The following is a 17,766-nucleotide window of genomic DNA, read 5'->3' on the forward strand; positions in this document are numbered from 1 at the left end:
GCACCCTTTGTAAGCAATGTCTTATGTAAATAGCTGTACTAGAGGCTCAGGTTTGTCCCTCTTGCAGAGATCTGGTAGATTTTTCTAGCTTTCCCCCCTGTAACTGCTGGCACTCCTGGATTCAGGGTTTCCTGGATTCAGGGTCACAGTGTGCCAGTAGAGGACTGGAGCAGAGGAGCTCTAAAGTCTCTTTTCAGAGTTGGTGTTGCTGAAATTCTAATAGCAGAAGGATTTTTGCCCAATAAAGATGCTCAGTGAATGGAATGGTATCCTTCTGCTACCAGGATGATTTTCATGGCTGGCTGGGCCTGACTTCCAGTGCTGTTGCTGTTAGAGGGAGATTAGCAGGATGGCCAATCTTCTGAAGTCTCGTGCAGTTTTGAGGGAAGTGAGGAGAGAGAGGAGTTTAAAGATCAAAAACTGACCTACTTCTCCTGCTTCTGTCCACAGCTGCCAAAAGCCTGCTGAACAAGAAATCAGATGGAGTGAAGGTAAGTTCTCGCTTTCCCGTTTCACTGTCTCTCCCACTACCTGAACAGAAGGCAGCCACTTTCTCCATTCCTTTACAGGGTAAAACCACAGCCCTGTCTTGTGGCTTGGGTTGATATGATCACTGTGTAGTAATGGAGCCCTGGGTGGGATGTTCCTTACATGCGCCATAGGTGTCACACAACAAGCTAGGTACAAGATTTCTTTTTCCCCTTTCTCTGAAGTATGGCAAACTTGTCAAGGTTATGGACTGAAAAGACCAAAGATCTGCTCAAGTGTGACACATGCCTCTGACTCAGTGCAGAATGCACTGGGTATAGTATTTGCACACAGCGATTGTCAGTTGCTGATGATACCCACCAGACCCTATGGAAATCTTTGTCTCCCTCCTTTGGCAGATACCTTTGGCAGGTTTGGGAAGGGAGGGAAAAGTCTTCAGATATTCCTGTTTGGACAGAGTGGAACCTGAAATTTGTGTCAGAGTTCGGCTGCCATCCCTGAAGTCCAGGCTGTCTCTTACTCCCTTTTGAGGGGAATTACTTTTTCCTCATTTCAGTTTCACTGTGTGCATAGTCATCCTTTTGTTCTGGAGGCCAAACAGGCCATTCCTAGGCTGTGTTATTGCAGGCTGTAGCTTTTTGTGATCTGTTAGTGGAGTAGACATGGGCCCAAGCAGCGTCTTCTGTTAAGAGTTCTAAAGAATAACTTTCTTCCTCATGAAAAGAATGTGTTTGTTTTATTTGCTTGTGATTCCATTTGAAGCTGAAACCTTTCTTTGCAACTGTTAAGCAGAATACCTCATCTGGTTTTGCGCTGTGGACAGTCTTCATTATGCCCCTACTTTGGGGATTGACATGCACACTGCAGGACCAACACGCTTATCTCCCATTCTCTTAGTCCTCTTCCATTTTAATGAGGCTCCGTTTCCAGAGGATTCACAGTTATAAGGAGACTACTGGAAAAATGGCTTCAGAGGAGTGACACTTATTTTGAGGACTGTTCTAATGTAATCTTCATTCTTGCATTTCTGTTATGGTCTGCCCCAACAACATTGCCCAAGCCATTGGGATTTTTTGCCCAAAAACTAACGTGGATTTTGCCCTAACATGCTCATGTTTTGAAATGTGCCTACAAGGATGAATTCTTGTGCCTTTACACATACCTTCCTCTTTTGTAGAGATGTGCATCAAACACGTGCACAATAATACAGCAAGTATGTCATATCTGTAGATAAGGAAAACATTACCGTAAAATCCCAGCAGAATAAGAATGGATGATCCTAAATGTTGTGAAGTGAGAACTTTAAAATCCCAACATGACAGGGGAGAAGCAACTGGAAAACCAGCAAATAACACATCTTAGTTTTTGTCACCTAACTAGAGGGGAAAAAAAGGCTTTTGTCTCATAATTTTTTGTTTCCAGTAGTCTCTCAGAGTGTTACTTTGATGAAAATCTTCTGGAGGTAGGTAGGTGGTGTTCACACTGGCACTGAGACTCAGCTTCCTGGTCATGTAGTCACAAGGAGACCTTTACAATTGCTCCCTGTTCATAAAAAGCGTGCATTGTGCTATTTACTTAGAACACAACATCTTCCTCTTTTGAATGAAGTGAAACTGGATTTACGTTTCCAGATAATTTGAAGTATTCTTCAACTCTTCACAAGGCATGTGGTAGTATCACAGTAGTAATAACATGGAAGCTGGATTTGAAGGCATAGCATTTTCCATACACACTGAGTGGAGTTGTTGTCTTCTGCGTTGGGGTGAGAGACTTGCAGTCAAGTGTTTATGTGTAATTTCCTTGCTCCTAACTGTTAGAGAAATCTTGTTCTGCAGTATGAACCTGAGTGGTGCCCAAAGGAGACATCACCCAGTGCCACATGTTTTCAGCCTCAGTTGAGGGTCTTTTGAGGAGTTAAGCTTCCAGTTTTCCCCAAATAGTATCTAAATTCAGGTGAGGCTTTTGAGTCCTTGTTTTTGTTGAGTTTTATAACTCAAGAGATACGTTGTATATTTCTTTCTAAAATTTATGCTTTAGAACGCTCTTACTTGAAAATGAAGACATGTAAAGTACAGGTCACTTCCCTGCCGTGTTCAAGTTGGACAGGGCAGAGTGGGTGTAGTGGCCTCTCTGTAGTACATTGTATACTTTTATTGAAGGACACATGTAATCACAGAAGTATCATTTTCCTCTAACTTACTTTCCACCTGTAAGCTTTTGTTTCCCAGTAGTCACCTCATGGAAATGTAGTCTTTTTTCCCCTTGTATTTACTTTTTTGAGTGGCGCTGGTATATTTGACTGCTGTGAAGCAGTCTCTGTGCTGGTCAGTTTGGTTGGTGGCCTCACTGCTGTGAGGTTCTTTTGTGTGTTGTTCCATATGCAGGAAACATGTAATCTTAGCCACATTTTTCTCAAACTAGTTAACTAAAACTTGTGCCCAGTGATGGGTTTTGTTAGAGAGCATCTAGCCTTGCATTGCCTGTAGTGGGCTATTTTATTTTATTTTTTTCTGTTTGCAGTAGTGCTGAATGACTTGAGCACCAAATGCACTTTCATCTTTGCGGTGTCTTTATCACTCCCACTTCCTACATAAGATTTTACATAAGATGCAGATTTTGATCAAGTGTTGTACGCTGAATATTCAGCTGTAGTTTTCTGCTGACCACACGTCATGTGGCTAGGCTGTTTCTTGCATTCACACCAGATATGGAGACTTCTGCTTTTTTCTTTGCTTTTCCGTTAATTATTTTTTTAATATCTTAGAAATTCATTCATCGTAGATATTTGTAAGAAAATATTTCAGTTTCTCCCTTGGTTTTTCCTGATAAGGAAAAAACTGCTGTGATGGAGCTCCTGTGCTCCACAAAAGCATTGTCAGATTTATACACAGTAGGTGAAATGAACGTAGCATTTCTGCCGTGAACTGATGATACACTACTGTAAAAATTATTGGCTCCAAACCTTTTGAGAGGAAGGTATAATCAGTTTTCATAATTTGCTTTCTATTCATGACATTTTTTCTATCTTCATCTGGTACTCAGAGGTATTTATGCTAGAGTCCTATGTTAGTTCACAAATAGAGTTGAAATTTTTACCACATGGTATTAGGCAACTTTAAGTGAGGCTTATATGCCTTTCTTGTGCATTATTCACAAGAGTTTCCTGCATATATCTGTTAGTGAATATATATATATTCACTATATATGTATATATGATGCAAAGTGAAGAAAGTTGCTGCTGATTTAGGATAAATGATGAGAGAGATGCACTGTAGCCATATGTCGTGACAAGGGCACGATGCTCATAAAGTATGCTAGCTGTAAGAAATGAAGGTTTTATTTGTTCTGTGAATCTGACTTTACTCGTTAGCTGAAGCAAGTGTAACATGCTGGATCAGTGAGGATACTTACATTTTACTTGCATCAGACATTTTTGGACAGGGGAAAAAAGAGCTTAAATCAGAAGGAGAGGAGAGAAAGGAAACATTTTTATTCCAGTATAAGTGTGTCCACAGTTGTTGACATTTGATGAATTTCATTTTGATTAATTTCTTTGTGGATGACCCTCTCCTCTAGCAAGTTCACTGTGTGCCTATTTGAAGCATTCCTGGTTTTTGTTCTGCTCTGCTGCTTCTATTTAAAGTACTAATTCTGCTAATTGGCAGATATTTCATCAGCTTGGCACTTGAGAACTTTTCCGTTATCTTAAATAATGAATGATTTAAACTGCCTTGAATCTTAAATTGTTCCTGCTCATCAAACCTTTGTTGGTAGTGCTGCCCTCACTTTCTTCAGGCATAATTTGGATCCAAGCTGATGGAGCAGCAACAAGGAAGGCCCAGGTTTGATACTAAAGGAATATGCTTTTCTGCTTTCAAATCCAGAAAGCGAGACTATAGAAGATACTGATGAATTACAGAGCCATGTAACATACCAGATATCTTGCGGGCCAGCACTGTAGGTTCCAGGTATTTTTATTTTTATTTTTAAGATTCTGTATTTATGAGCAACATTGTGCAGCTGCCATTTTTAACTTCATTTTGCATCGTTTCATGTCAAGTCTACTTTCTATCTTGTTCCTCTTTCTGCCTGTAATCTGGATTTACTGTCCAGTGAAGGTGAGGGAGGGGTTAAGGAATAAGCAGGGGCAGACACTGGATGAAGATTAAGGACACTTTCTGTTGAATGTCTGTTCTCTGACCTTGTCAGAATCTCCCTGTAGTTGTCTCATAGTCCTGCTGTTGGTTTTGTCTCTGGGCAGCACTTCAAACAATCATGCTCTTTTTTCTTCCAAAGGGGAACTTCCCTTCCTTCTGGTGTGAGAGAATGCATTTGTTTCCAGTCATTGGAGGGCTTCTCAGAGACATCTTTGTAATCAGAATATGCTAATGCACAAATTGCTATTTTTAGTTAAGGATATAATTGTAATTGTTTCAAAATTAGATCTTCTCTAAGCTCATTGTCAGATTCATCTTCTTTTCATGTTGTGTTTTTTTTTTTTTTTGTTTTTTTGTTTTTTGTTTTTTGTTTTTTTTAACCAAACAATTAGGTTTGAGAATACAAAATGATACTAATAATATTTTTCAGGCCCAGTTTTATATGAATAGAAACCTGTGTGGAATTCTATGGGATATAAAAAGGTTCATCAGCATTCACCTGCAGTGAATTGTTTACTGTTTACCTTGTCTTTCTACTGCATGCACAGTCTTCTTTGACAGGAAATGCTGACTAGCATAGCTGAAAAGAGAACTCAACTGGAAGAGTAAAAAAAAAAAAACAAACAACTAAACATTTTATTGTAACAAGGCTAATTTTGTAATATTGTTAAGCCTTCCCTTAGTCTGCAGTAACTTAGTAACTGCAGAGGCACCATACACCATTTGTTTTGCTGTTTGTAAGGCATATTGCAGTAAGTGTACGTTTTATGCCTAGTGGATACTTCCTTGCACTTTGCTCAATAAAATAGTGTATGGGGAAGACAGGAGTGCTCTGTAAGCTGTCTTTGCTTATGAGAAACCAGTTAGTGATAAAAAGCCTTGGACGAAAGGCACAGTAGCACAGTGAACTAACAGGGAGTCCTCAAAAATGATCTATTTTGAAATCTGTGAGGGTCAAGTAACATCCATGCGGTGATCAACACAAGTTAATGTGTCTGTATATTGTACATGATCTTGAAACCATACTGTTTAAATTAGATTGTTATGCTGAAGCTAAATGAGGAGAACCCAAGTTCACCTGAACACCAGTTTTATGCTGAATAGCATTATGCAGAATGCTCAGAGTGAGCACTTCAGGTCTGCTTAAATGCTGACATCCAATAAGGCATTTTACACACCTTTGATGCATTCACTCTTTGCACTGTATTGTTGTAATGCCTAGAAACTCCAGCTGAGATCAAGGGTCCAATGTGCTTAGTACTGTATTGATGCCTAAGCAGAAAATCCCTGCCTCTTAGCTTACAATTTAAATAGACAAGCTGACAAAGGGCAGAAGAAAAAATGGATTCACAGAGACAAAGTGATTCACTCAGCATCACACAGAAGGACAAAAGTGAAGGTGGAAATAGGCCTCCACAGCTGCTAGTTCAGGCTGCTTCTCACCAATTGACTTTGAGTTTAACTTATTTTTTTTCCTACGTTAAGTCCTGAAATGATTTTTCATAGGAATGCGAGTTAGAATAAGAGTGATATTTTAACAGATATACAGTCTGTTTCAGACTGGAGGGGAACTGCATGAAAATAACAGGAATGCGAAAAGCTATTGTAAAAATATATCCTTGTTAAGTGCATAGAACTGAGTGGAATCTTTACTGCAGTCACTCCCCCTTAGCATCTTCGAGTATTCATTGTGTTTTCTGTAGGTGCTCAGAAGAGTTTATGCTTCTTCTTTCTAGTATTGCAGATATGCTGAAGAGAGAGTGATTATTCAGGTTATGTTCTGTCATCTGCTGTCTTGAGCTTATTGTTACCTGAAGTGAGATTCTTTAAATTTAACTGTAGAGGAACTGTTCCTCTTTTATGGGGTGATCACCTGAATTTAACACAAATAAAAAATTGATACCTGGGTTTGAGAGGAAAACGGTACCCATACCGATCTGGGAGAATGTTTTGTTGTTTAGATTCAGGGAAATCCTTCAAGTCATCAGTGAAGTACTTTACTGTAAGGTAGATCTCCTTCTTTAGCAGTTTTTTCCTACTCCTTACAATGTCTCTGTATTGCCTAAAAGCACTTGGAGATGTAGCTGTCATGGAGAGAGAGAGACCTATTAGTAAGCAAGCTTCTGTTATCTTATTTTCTTCATAAGTTGCAGTCACATTGCAAGAAGAAAAGTAAGTTTTACTCATCTGGTCTTGGGAAGATGACACAGCTGGCTCTTACAGAGGGAACTGTGAGACTGGTTTGCTGTTAGAAACTTTGATTTGTTTATTTTAACTATGTTTTGGTGCTTTAACACTTAGTGTCAGTGCCTGTTGTTGGCGTTGTCTGGCCTGTCCTGAGTTGTAATAGCACTTGCATACTCTGGTCTCCTCACTCACCACCTAGCCAGAAATGATGTGCTTTCTGGGATTTCCACAGACTGTCATGTCATGTTAATAGACCATAGCTGTTTTAAGTTTAGGTTGTACTTTAATTAAAATCTGCTCTGCAGAGATTTCTGTTTCAAGCTGTGTCAGTGTTATTTTTGCCTTTACTTCCGAAGGAGAGAAATAGGAGGGTGATTGTTTTCTGTATGGATTGGTTGATTTTCCCTCTGTGAAGAACTTTTGGTTCTCTCAGTATTTTCCACTTTTTCTTGTTTCTGTAACTCACTGAAAATCTACTGAAACGTCAATTGATGCTTTCTTCCTTACAGAAAAGTATCCCTGCAGTATCTCTGTCTGCTACAACTTATAGGATACATTAAAAATAACTCAAGTTTTGAAGCAGTTTCTCACTTAGTGTGAATTTCATCTTTTCCCTGTCATGAATTCCCTGTTGTGACTGGAAACAAGGATTCCTCTGAGTTGGTGGTAGTCTGAGCTTTGTATTCACGTGCTGGTGGTACATCCCATCTTAGCTCTAGCTTGAAGGAACACTGTGGAAAAGTTAAAATGACTTAAAAGGAAATGGAATCAATCAGAAGGCTGTAGGGCAGGTGATGAATGGCAAGCTCTGTGTTTCCTCCATGAAGTGGAGGATCAATCAACAGATCAGTGGGCTTGAAAGCTTACATAGCACAGAAAGAGAGCAGCAGGTAGAAAGTTTATGCAGAGTTGATGGGGATGGGAAACTGTAATGCTGAGAGACCTGCCAGATGCGGTGTGGACAGAGTGAGACACTGGGAGTGTCATAAATGAGCAGGGAAAAGCATGCTGAGCCTGGTTTCTTGGAAAGTGATGTTTGGTGTGAAGGTGTCATTGGAGACGACTGAAGATGTCTTTGGAGCAGGAATAAATTCCTGGAAAGCTGGGTAGTGCCTGAGCATTGCTCACTGTTTGTTCTCCCAGTATCTGAGAGTGCAAGGTGTTCTGGCTGTTGAGTGGCTTTTTGCCTTTCTTGCTTTTCTTCTGTGTCTGAGCATGGGTGCATCTTGCCTCTCCAGTGAGCCCTAATTTCTTTGTAAGGGATCCTTTCTGCTGCTATGCACAAAAGTTTCCCTTTTCCTGAAGCCCTCAGGGACACCTCTCCCACTGTGGTCTCCTTCCCACCCTGAGTCTAGTTGCAAACACACTCTTGCTTCTTATACAATGTGAATGACTGGAGTTTTACTGCTCACTTCTTCAGTGTTGCTGAACAAGCTGCACGGCTCTCTGAAGTGAGAAAGCACATATAGACTCCCCTCACATCCCATTGTCTTGTACATTTATTCCTCCCTCTTCTCTCCTTTTATTATCAGTGTATGGGGCACCTGTGCTTTGTCTTCAGTGTTTGAGTGGATGGGACTCTTCCACCCTGCCCTTTCCCCTGGTGTGTAGCAGTGCTCTTCAACTTCTGACTGCTCCTTGCTGTGTGTCTGTGCCTTTCTGCCGCTGCTTATACCTGCCCTAGGGGAGCATTATTGGCAGGGGGGCCCTCGCTGGCACACTAATGTGTGAACAGTTTCTGTGCTTTTCTTCTCATCTCCTTTCTTCCCTTCTCTTTCCCTCTCTCAATGGTGTGTCCAGAAAAGGAAGTCGAGCTCCAGTGTGCATTTGATGGTGAGCACCTCCCGTAAGCTGCCTGCGATTCGTGCGTCCGCCATTCTCATGCCATGCACGCTCGGCTTGTGCTCATCACCCTACATAGCATGTCTGTGCAGGGGGGTGGTGGCGGGGAGTCATTGTGCACTGAAAGGTCCATGTCCTCACTAAAAGGGCCCTGTGATCATCTGGCCCCCGGCCAGTCACACAGTTCCCATTTTGTGTGGAAAATCCGCTGATGGAAATGCAGTTTGACCTTGCCTGCTGTCAGTGTCTGATCAGAGCGTGAAATAAAAAAGGCAGTTGTTCTCCTGGGCTTAGCAGGGTAGGTGTGTGCCTGACCTGGGTGTGGGGCTTTGTCATTCTGATGCAGAGGTGCCAAAAAGAGGAGCAGGTGCTTTGCCTGGTATTGGAGCAGTCATCCTTGTTGGGAGCCGTGCTTTGAAGAACAAAATGGGAGTCGCTCCAAATGTGGCAGAGAGCGATGGGGCTCCGCTGTACAGATGAAATGTGTGAGCACAGCACTGCCGGCCAGCTCAGAGCTGTCGGTCACTTCTTTTTTTTTTTTAGCATTCTTATTGGAAAGGTTTGTCAGAGCCTTTATAATCCAAAACTTCCTTTTGTTTTGATCTCATTTATGTATCCCAGCATGACCAAATACCCAATAACTACCTCCCCTGTCTTATTCATTTCGTTTTTCATCCATCCAGATGTTTGACATCTTTAGAATATGTTAGAAAAGTAGTCAAATCTACTCTGAAGGGAGCAAAGAGAAAATTGCCCAGTGCCATATTGTAAAGGCTCATATACAGCCTATTAGATAACGCCTGTGTCTGTACACTGAGGTATGAACAGTAACTGAAGTACAAAATTAGTGATGGAGTTATCTCCTTTAGATAGAAAAAGAACAGAAAATGTTTCTCACTACTGCAGGTGGGAACAGGAATGTTGTAGTACTGAGAAGACAGAATGATTTCTACGTTACTGTCTGGAAGATATTTCCCTTCTTCCTCCTTCAATGATAGCTAAAGATGGTGTAAACACAAAATGTTAATCCCTAAGTACTGCTTGGAAAGTCTGATGCTTGGGTCACGCTTTTCACCAGCCCTGCCTTTATGAATTATCAGGGCAAGAGTTCTTTGCGCTCTTCTAGCCTTGCCTATCTGCCCACTGCCAACAGGACTTAAATTCCCTCTGCGTGTTGTTTTAAAGCAGTTAAGATATATAAACCGTGTAAATGTCAGCTGTAGAAAACATAGAAGCAGTGAAGGTGGCTAAATAACCAGAGACAGTCCATGTGTTGGTACTTACATTCTGTGGTTTGCCAGAAGTGTGTGTCCCTAGTGATATGATCACTGGTCTGTTTTCTTTCTCTTGCACCCTGTGTTGTTTGTGCCTGTCTGTCTGTCTCTTGTCTAGCTCAGGAAACATTGCCAAATGCTGTGCCAAAACTAATAGTGTTACATGGATTTTCAGAAGGGCCTGGCACTTTTTTGGGTGAATTGGCCTCTTTTAACCTGAGCTATGCTGTGAATTACCAAGGATCACAGCCTGCCCAGTGACGCTGATGTTGGCTGGGAGCAGGAGGGGAAAGAGGAGTAAGAGCTGGTTGTTTACCCTGGGCTTGGGATCAGGCACACCAGTCTTTTCCACTGAAGGGTAGTTGGCTAGAAAGCCAGAAGACACAAGTACGTGTGAGAAGCTCTGTACATCAGATACCTCCATTCAGAGAAAGAATTATGAAGTGTGTTTAGCCTTTTACCTCTCATTCTCTTGGGACTCTGTCATGGAGTAGAATACTATGTGAATGGCAAATGTACTACTTGACTGGGAAATATGATGCTCTTTTTCTGTCACTGGTCGAAGAGGAGCATGATGGATGAACTGAGTGCTCAGTGCAGCTTGGAGGGCAGGCTGCATGTTCTTGGTGCGTGTGGGTTTGTGCTTTGTAAGGTGACATCCCACACCACAAAGCTGCTATTAACTTTTTTCTTCAGAATAGTGGCTTTCTAGATGTTTTTTCTATTTGATCTCATGTATAAAGCCTTCCAAGACAACAAAAGCATTTTTGTATTCCTTCTTTTGTGTAAACTTTGTTTTCTCATCCCAGCGAACTAAGAAAAATGAGTTGTGTTTTGCCTCGCTGTGAGTGGTTTGGAAGTTAGATCTCTGCATTAGGAACACTGGTTTTGAAGACATACAGGAACCTCAGTGCTGTGTGGATGTCGTAGCTTGGAATTCATTTTTTCAGGTTCATCTGTTCCTTCCTTGTACCCACAGCAGCCTGTCATCTCTTGTGCCATCAGGCTGGAAATAAGATGCAGGAAGCAAAGCTCTTGGAAGGCCAAAGTCTTAGGATAATGTGAGATTGTATAGAAAGAGGCAATAAATAATTTGAGAAGTTTCTCCATTTTTAGTTTTGGGGAATGAGCATGTCACATGTTCTTTTTATTTCCCCGTTAACTTTTAAAGCGTTCATTACTGTCTCTCCTTCTCACTTATCCCTCTTTCTACCTGCCCCATCATCCTTTTCTTTGCCCTCTCTCCCTCTCCTAAAGAAATAGCTAAGCCAAAGCATGCTGCTTGCAAAGGAAAACTGAAGTATTAGTGGTCTGTGAAATTTTCAACCTCAAAGGCTCTTCCTCTGGTTGACTTGATTAAACTTTTGGCAGATGTTTTCCAACTCAACATTTGACTTGTGCATTCTTTGTGCTAGAGACTGGGCGATGGTGGCAGTTGTGCAGTTCAAGTTTGCACTCCTCAAGAACGGTGGAATAAAGAGCAACTGCAATAAGGTCACTTTGCTGTGTGAGCTCAGCTCCAGTAACCCTCACTCCTTGACCAAGGAGTTTGAGCGAGGCTCTTGTACTGTGTATTTTGACATCGTTGCTGGTATCTGTCAGCATGAATGCTACACAGCTGGTGTAGGGGTTAACTGTGGGCTTACATCCCCTAAAAATGACTGGATTTCTGGGCCAGGAAACATGTAGTAGTGGGAATGGGTTTTTCTTCCTTGAATCAGAGTTTGTTCATTCCCAACTGAACTGACATACATTATAGTGGGACATTTTGCAACAAGCTGGTGACTACCTCACTGTTGTGCTGTGTGAATGCAGGGAACAGAAACTCCATTCTTAACCACAAGAACTACAAGAAACAGAAGAGGGAAAAGATGGAAAAACTACTGGGCGCCACCCAGAGAACTCACTGCCTGGGGAGTTGCAAAGACCTTTCCTTGCAGGCATTCCCCTTCACTTTCCTTCACTTTTCCATATTTTGGTCCTATAAGTTTTTATAATTCCAAACACAGCTGGGACGTAATGCACCATACCTCACCTTTCCTTTACCTTTTCTGCAGGACTCACCATGTGTTTTCTTACATAAGTAGATTCACTGGGAGTTTCAGCATCATCTCATATTTAGGACTGTTCCTGGGCACTCTGGTACTTCTCAGTCACAACTCCCATTTGTCCTTTGTTTGAGGCAGCACCCTGGGAGTTGTGCCTCTGTCACTTCTGTAGTCTTTCTCTTGGGACTGATGTAATTTCCCATTCTTCTTCACTAAATACTTTTGTCAGTGCTGCTTCCAAGATTCCCCCCATCCCTTTAGGCTGCTACCTTTTCCCCTTCCATTTTCTGTCCTTGTAGCAGTCCATACACATTTGGGGTTTGGTACTTCCCTTGCAACATCTGTTGCCTCTGAGGTAAGGATGATGTCCAGCAGCCTGGGCAGCACTCCTTCTTCCTCCCTCTTCTTGTCTGAGATGGTGGGGAGGGGTGGGTGTGAGGACATGGTTGGAGTTGAAGCAATGCTATTTTTTTCTTGCTGTCCTTGCCCAGCAGAACTAAAAACATGTTTTTCTGTCTCAGCCACAGAGCAACAACAAAACCAGTATAGTAAGCACTGCAAAAGAAACACCCCCAGTGCAGACGTCCATGGTATCTTCCCCAACCGCTTTTTTTTCCCCTGTTTGGTTTAATTTTGACTCAGTCCTCTCCCCTTCTCTCCTTCCCCCCACCCCGAGTGCTGCTTGTGCTGCTTTTTCAGCTTGTGTTTTGGCTTTGTTCTGTCTGTGTCCCTGTGCTGCTGTGGGTACTGGTCACAGCCTCACAGGCTTTGGGGTTGGGGGGTGCTAAGCAGAGCTGCGGTGGGATGTGAGGATTGCAGCTTGCCTGGACTTCCCCTTGTGCCATCCCTGTATAGTTCTGTGTCCCGTTCAGCTGGTCCTGCTGGCTTTGGGGAGGCTGGTTTGGAAGAAGAGTGGCCCAGCTCTATCCACTCTCCAACATTTAGAGTTGAGGATGGACTTCAGGACACCACAGAAGAAAAGAGCAGGCAAAGGGTATTCAGAGGAGGCCTTAGACAGTCTGTTTGGCCTTCTCAGTTGTGTGCTTGATCCTCTGCAGCTAGCTGGCTTGTTGGGCTAGCATTTTCTGTCTGACGGGCAGTGTTGAACAGGCTTCATGGGGTGCCCTTTGCATAGTGCAGTTAATAGTGCAGCACAGCGTGTTCTCCTCAGCACACTGGGAGATCAAGCAGCGGTGAAATGAGTGACAGGTGTGTGGGTGAGTGTACATCACTGCACCAACACAGTCCTGGTGCCCTTGCTGAGCCACCCCGCCAGAGGATGGCAGCTGAAGGAAATGGTCCTTGTCCTGGTAATGAAGGGATGAGCAGGAGGTGATTAGCACCTATAGGCCTGTATCTGCTCTTTGTTGTGTGTCACTGGAGAGTTGAATTTGGCAATTTTTTGGAGGGTGGAATGGTGAGGTTTGATGTTCTCGTTGTTTGTTACAGGGCAGAAGGCTCTTGGGACACTTCATAATTTTCTGCTCTCCCTTCACTGGCTTTGCTCATTATGGTTTTGATACTGAAGGAACCTTTCTAAATTATTTATGATTATGATTATTGAAATTGGATCCCACCTTAGAGACTTGGAGACAAAAAAGCCTTTATTTTTTATTTTTATTTTTTATTATATTTTTTTTTTTCAGCCCATTTCCCTTAGCAACTTATGATGAAAGGCATTGATGTGCTCTGGCTTATCCTTGTTTGATAAGGAAATTATGAATGTCCCTTGCTAAGGACAGGATACCCGGCATAGTTTCCCAAAACCTAGGAGACAAAGGCCCCAGCCCTGTATTACCCTTTCCTACCTTCGTCCACCTTCTGGATCATTTTCCAGTGAAGTCATTGCTGAAGAGTTGTTACCTTGATGGACAGCCATAGGGGGCTGGCTGTTGTGCTGCTCCCTGGCACTTGTGCCGGTCTTCTTCTCTGAAGGCAAATTGGGGATTGGGGTAATTGCAGGGAATGCTGGGGGCTTTGTCTCCTTGTGACTGTAGCTTTTAGTACAGTGTCTCTCTTCTGGAAACCTTCTGTGCAGGAAGTTTGTGTGCGTGCACGCAAGCACATGTGTGCTGTTTGGAATTTGTGGTTTGATTTTTGTGTCAATCACCTTTTCTCCACTTGCTGGGGAGTGAAAGCAAATGAGAGAAGGCATGGGAGCTGGAGTTTAATGATTCTTCCATCCTTTCCTAGGAGCCTCAAACAACTGTTGTCCATAATGCTACAGATGGCATAAAGGTAAGGGATGGGAGTGTTGCCAGAGAAACTTCTCTCCGACATTCTCACCTTTGTGTGTCTGAGTTCAGTTTCTGCCTTTCTGGTGTTCGGTTTGTAGCATGTTTCTGAATACTGCTGGCAGTAGACTGGAAAGGTTGTGTCATGTGGATGTAGATCTCTAGAAGAGCCTGAGTAGGGACAACAGTTCAAATATCATCATCTCTTTTCTACAGTGGTGTGTAACCACCACTTTTAGGTGGAGTGGATGAGAAGATACAGGTGCTCATCCATTTATTTCTTTGGGAAAAGGAGATCTGTTCCTTTGAGAAAAGCTAAGGAAGGGCTTCTAAGCTCTTGTGGCTATTCTTCTTCCAAAAAGAAGCAACTCCCATTTGATCTCACTTGACAGAGTTTGGTTACTTCTGTTCTTATAAAAATTCTACATGGATGGCTTGAACTTGCTTCTACGTGCAGACGTTTAGCAGTGATGCTATCAAGTTTGGCTTAATATTTGGCCGGCTTTCATCCAAATCTTCGCTGTGTCATCCTGGCCCTGCCACCTTTGCCTATGTGTTTATGCTTTCCCTACCTTCCTTTACAAAACAATTAGAAATCAAATTATTTGCTAACTCCTGACTTCTGATGCCTGGTAATGCTCTGTTCTGCCGTGCAGGGTTCTACAGAGAGCTGTAACACCACAACTGAAGATGAGGATCTGAAAGGTAGGTGTTTTGCCTGTGACTTCCAATGCTGTCAAGTGCAGGCAGGGGTTCCTGGAGATTTGATCACTGCACTGAATTATCTGCCCATATTTCTGTACATGACTTAGTTCATAAATTTGCAATGACATTGCCATTCCTGTCACAGTGGGGCAGTATGCTGGGGAACCAGTTTACTTGGCCTCTGTGAAATACAAACCCTTTTTGTTCTGAGCTAATTCATTTTTGTCTCAGATTTAGAGCTCTTTGCTTGCAAATTTCATAATCTGTTCATCTCCAGTCCATTTCTAGGCATGGAAAATCTCTGCTAGTCTCTCAGCGTTTGGAGTCTGGGCTTTTTATGATTCCCTGCAGGTTACAGGGAGTTGAAAACACTCTGTTGTTCACTTGAGAAAGAAGCAGCCTCCCTTCTTGCCTCTTTCTGGGAATCTTTTTAGTGATGTGCGCACACCTTTCTGTCCCCCGCCCCTCCTCTTTGGGTCTGTCTATTTTTGCTTCAAAGACAAAGATGATAGCCTGTTTTCTGAACTGAAGTGATTTCTCATGTCCTTGATGGAGATGCTGGTAGAGGGAGAGACTAAGAAGAGATTTCATGCCTTTCAGTGACCACATCATAAATATTCCGTACTTGTAAAACTCTCTAGGTGAAGGAGCTCTGGGTCCCTTATCTGCTAGTGTTGTTCTAGCAGCTGTCCTTATCCTGGCCTCCATAAAGAGGGAAGAGGGGAAAGTAGTTTTCCTGAATGAGCAGGTTTAGGATGGGTGAATGAAATTGGCAGATATGGTATTAGTTTGCATTTTGAGGCGGAGGCATCCTTGTTCTCCCTGTGGTCAATCAGAGTTGCGCATCCAAGGAAAAATCAGCGCTGGCCCTGTGCAATGTCACCTCAGTCAGCTGGGCTTGTTCCTGCTGCTTTTCCTGCAGCTTGTCACAAGCTACTATCTTCTCTTCTGAGGAGTCGTAGGGAGCAGAAATGTGTGCTGGTATCTGAATGAGCTGTACAACACCAGTTGTTTCAAATGAGATCTGACTTCATAATAGCACGATGTCCTGCCTCTCACCTTTTTGCCGAAGAGTAGTCTGTGGTTTAAGAACCCAGCTTTGAGGGAAGAGAACTGGATGGTTTTTGTAGCATGGTGTCACAACTGGTTTACCTAATCTCTGCTGCATATCTGCCCAGAACAGATACTTGTCCAGAACCTCCTCTCCTTTGGCAGCCTGCATTCAGGAGAGTTTCCATACTGGAGCCATCTGAGCCAGTGGGGGGTGTCCTGCAAGACAGGAATATGAATGCTATGAAGAGAGGGAGGCTAGGTAGGGGAGCGAGGGCAGCTGGCCAGGACTAAATCTATGAAGAATTATATAGGACTGCATTGCTCCAACTCAAAACAGATTTGGTGGAGGTTAGAATATATTATGATCTTAATAGAAGGGAATATTTGAAAAGTAGTTGGGTGGGTACAAACTTGCACAGTAATGTTTTGTGCTATGGTCAGCTCTATCTGGTAATTTTATTGCTTCACTTTATAGTAGTATTCTTTTTCCACTCCTGCCCCTCCTTGTTTTAAGCAAAGCAAGCACCCAAGCAAGATTAAATAGACCAAAAGCTTTGAGGTGTTGGAGCTCAGCGTTCTGCATAGCTGTGACTCTGGGAACTGGGAAGAGCTCACGCAACTCCGCTTCTGACCTCTTATTGTCAATAGACACAGGTTATGCAGATCTATTCTGTGTTGTAGGAGACACTGCGCTACATCAGTGACTGTTGTCTCAGGGCTGTGTTGTTCCCACTGTGGTGGGGCTGAAGGGAGCAGCCCCCCGTGTCTCTATAAATTGCACAGCAGTTCCATGTTGTAAAGCTGTCTTCTTGGCTTTGCCCTGAAGGATACTCCTGCATGTTTTGTGCCAGCATTGTGGTTTCTTTAATGTTCTCCTATTTCCTTTCTCTTTTTTTATTTACTGAACTTGCGTGTTTTGTTTGTGTTTGTGTTTTAATTCCCTGCCATGCTAGCTCCCCCTCTCTCCACCGGGGACGGCAGCTCAGTGCTTGAAGGACGGAGGCACAGTGAGAGCAAAACACAGACTGAGTCCATGCAGTCCCAGCTTTCTCTCTGTTTCTCAGCCAGTAAGTCCAGGGGTGCAGTGCTCCACAGCATCTTTTTTCCACTCCTCCCCTCCTACCTTTCCCGTTTTTCCTTCCCCAAGAATTTACCTTTCCTTGACTTCCTTCCAGAATGTTGGTTTTTTTGTTTATTTTTTTTTCATTTCCAGTACTCTAGAATAAAAAGAAATCATCTCCCTTCCTGCAAAATACCCTCTTTCACACTCTGAAAACTTCCGAACCCTTCCCTTCCCTTTTGAAAAGACAGAACCTCATCTCGGCCAGTTCCATTCCCTTGTTTCCATCTAGGTGAGATGTGGACTTCTCAGGAGATATGCTGCCTCTCTGGGTCTCCTCGGGGGAGTCCCTGCACATCTGGGTTTCCTGTTCTGCAGGTGGACCAGCAGGGCCATTTTGCTACAGGGCACATGAAGCTGAGTTCAGTCTCACTTGGCACGAGCTTGGGAGCGATGCTCAGGAAGCACAGCATGAGTGAATAGCAGTTGTTGGTGCCTGCATCAGTGGTGTTCTGGAAGAGATGTGGCTGCTGGAAGACCCTCCAGCATTTCTGAACCCACTATCAGGTGCTCAGAATGAGAATCTGTTGATAGTGTTGGCTCTGAGGGACATCTCTCTGCGGTGCTTTACATTGCACTGTGGTGCTCAGTTGCTGGTGCCATGGTTGGTCAGTCAGCTGTGGTGCCTTCTGCCTGGTCCCTCCTGAACCAGGTGCC

General features: G+C 43.1%; 1 protein-coding gene across 16 annotated transcripts in view; it reads left to right on the forward strand.

Moving 5' to 3' along the window:
- CAMK2G (calcium/calmodulin dependent protein kinase II gamma) overlaps positions 1-17,766 on the forward strand; it is a 111,612-nt gene that overhangs the window by 84,271 nt on the left and 9,575 nt on the right. For 2 of the 16 annotated variants that reach the window (XM_072340744.1, XM_072340743.1), the window contains exons 13-18: positions 451-491; positions 8,634-8,666; positions 12,519-12,587; positions 14,191-14,235; positions 14,888-14,936; positions 16,943-17,056. In XM_072340744.1, the coding sequence (XP_072196845.1) occupies positions 451-491; positions 8,634-8,666; positions 12,519-12,587; positions 14,191-14,235; positions 14,888-14,936; positions 16,943-17,056 (351 nt within the window). The remainder of the gene's footprint in view (positions 1-450; positions 492-8,633; positions 8,667-12,518; positions 12,588-14,190; positions 14,236-14,887; positions 14,937-16,942; positions 17,057-17,766) is intronic. The other 14 variants (XM_072340751.1, XM_072340746.1, XM_072340745.1 and 11 more) reach the window with 14 other exon arrangements.

The sequence above is a fragment of the Excalfactoria chinensis genome, chromosome 6 (assembly GCF_039878825.1).
Source record: "Excalfactoria chinensis isolate bCotChi1 chromosome 6, bCotChi1.hap2, whole genome shotgun sequence".
NCBI classification, from domain to species: Eukaryota; Metazoa; Chordata; class Aves; order Galliformes; family Phasianidae; genus Excalfactoria; species Excalfactoria chinensis.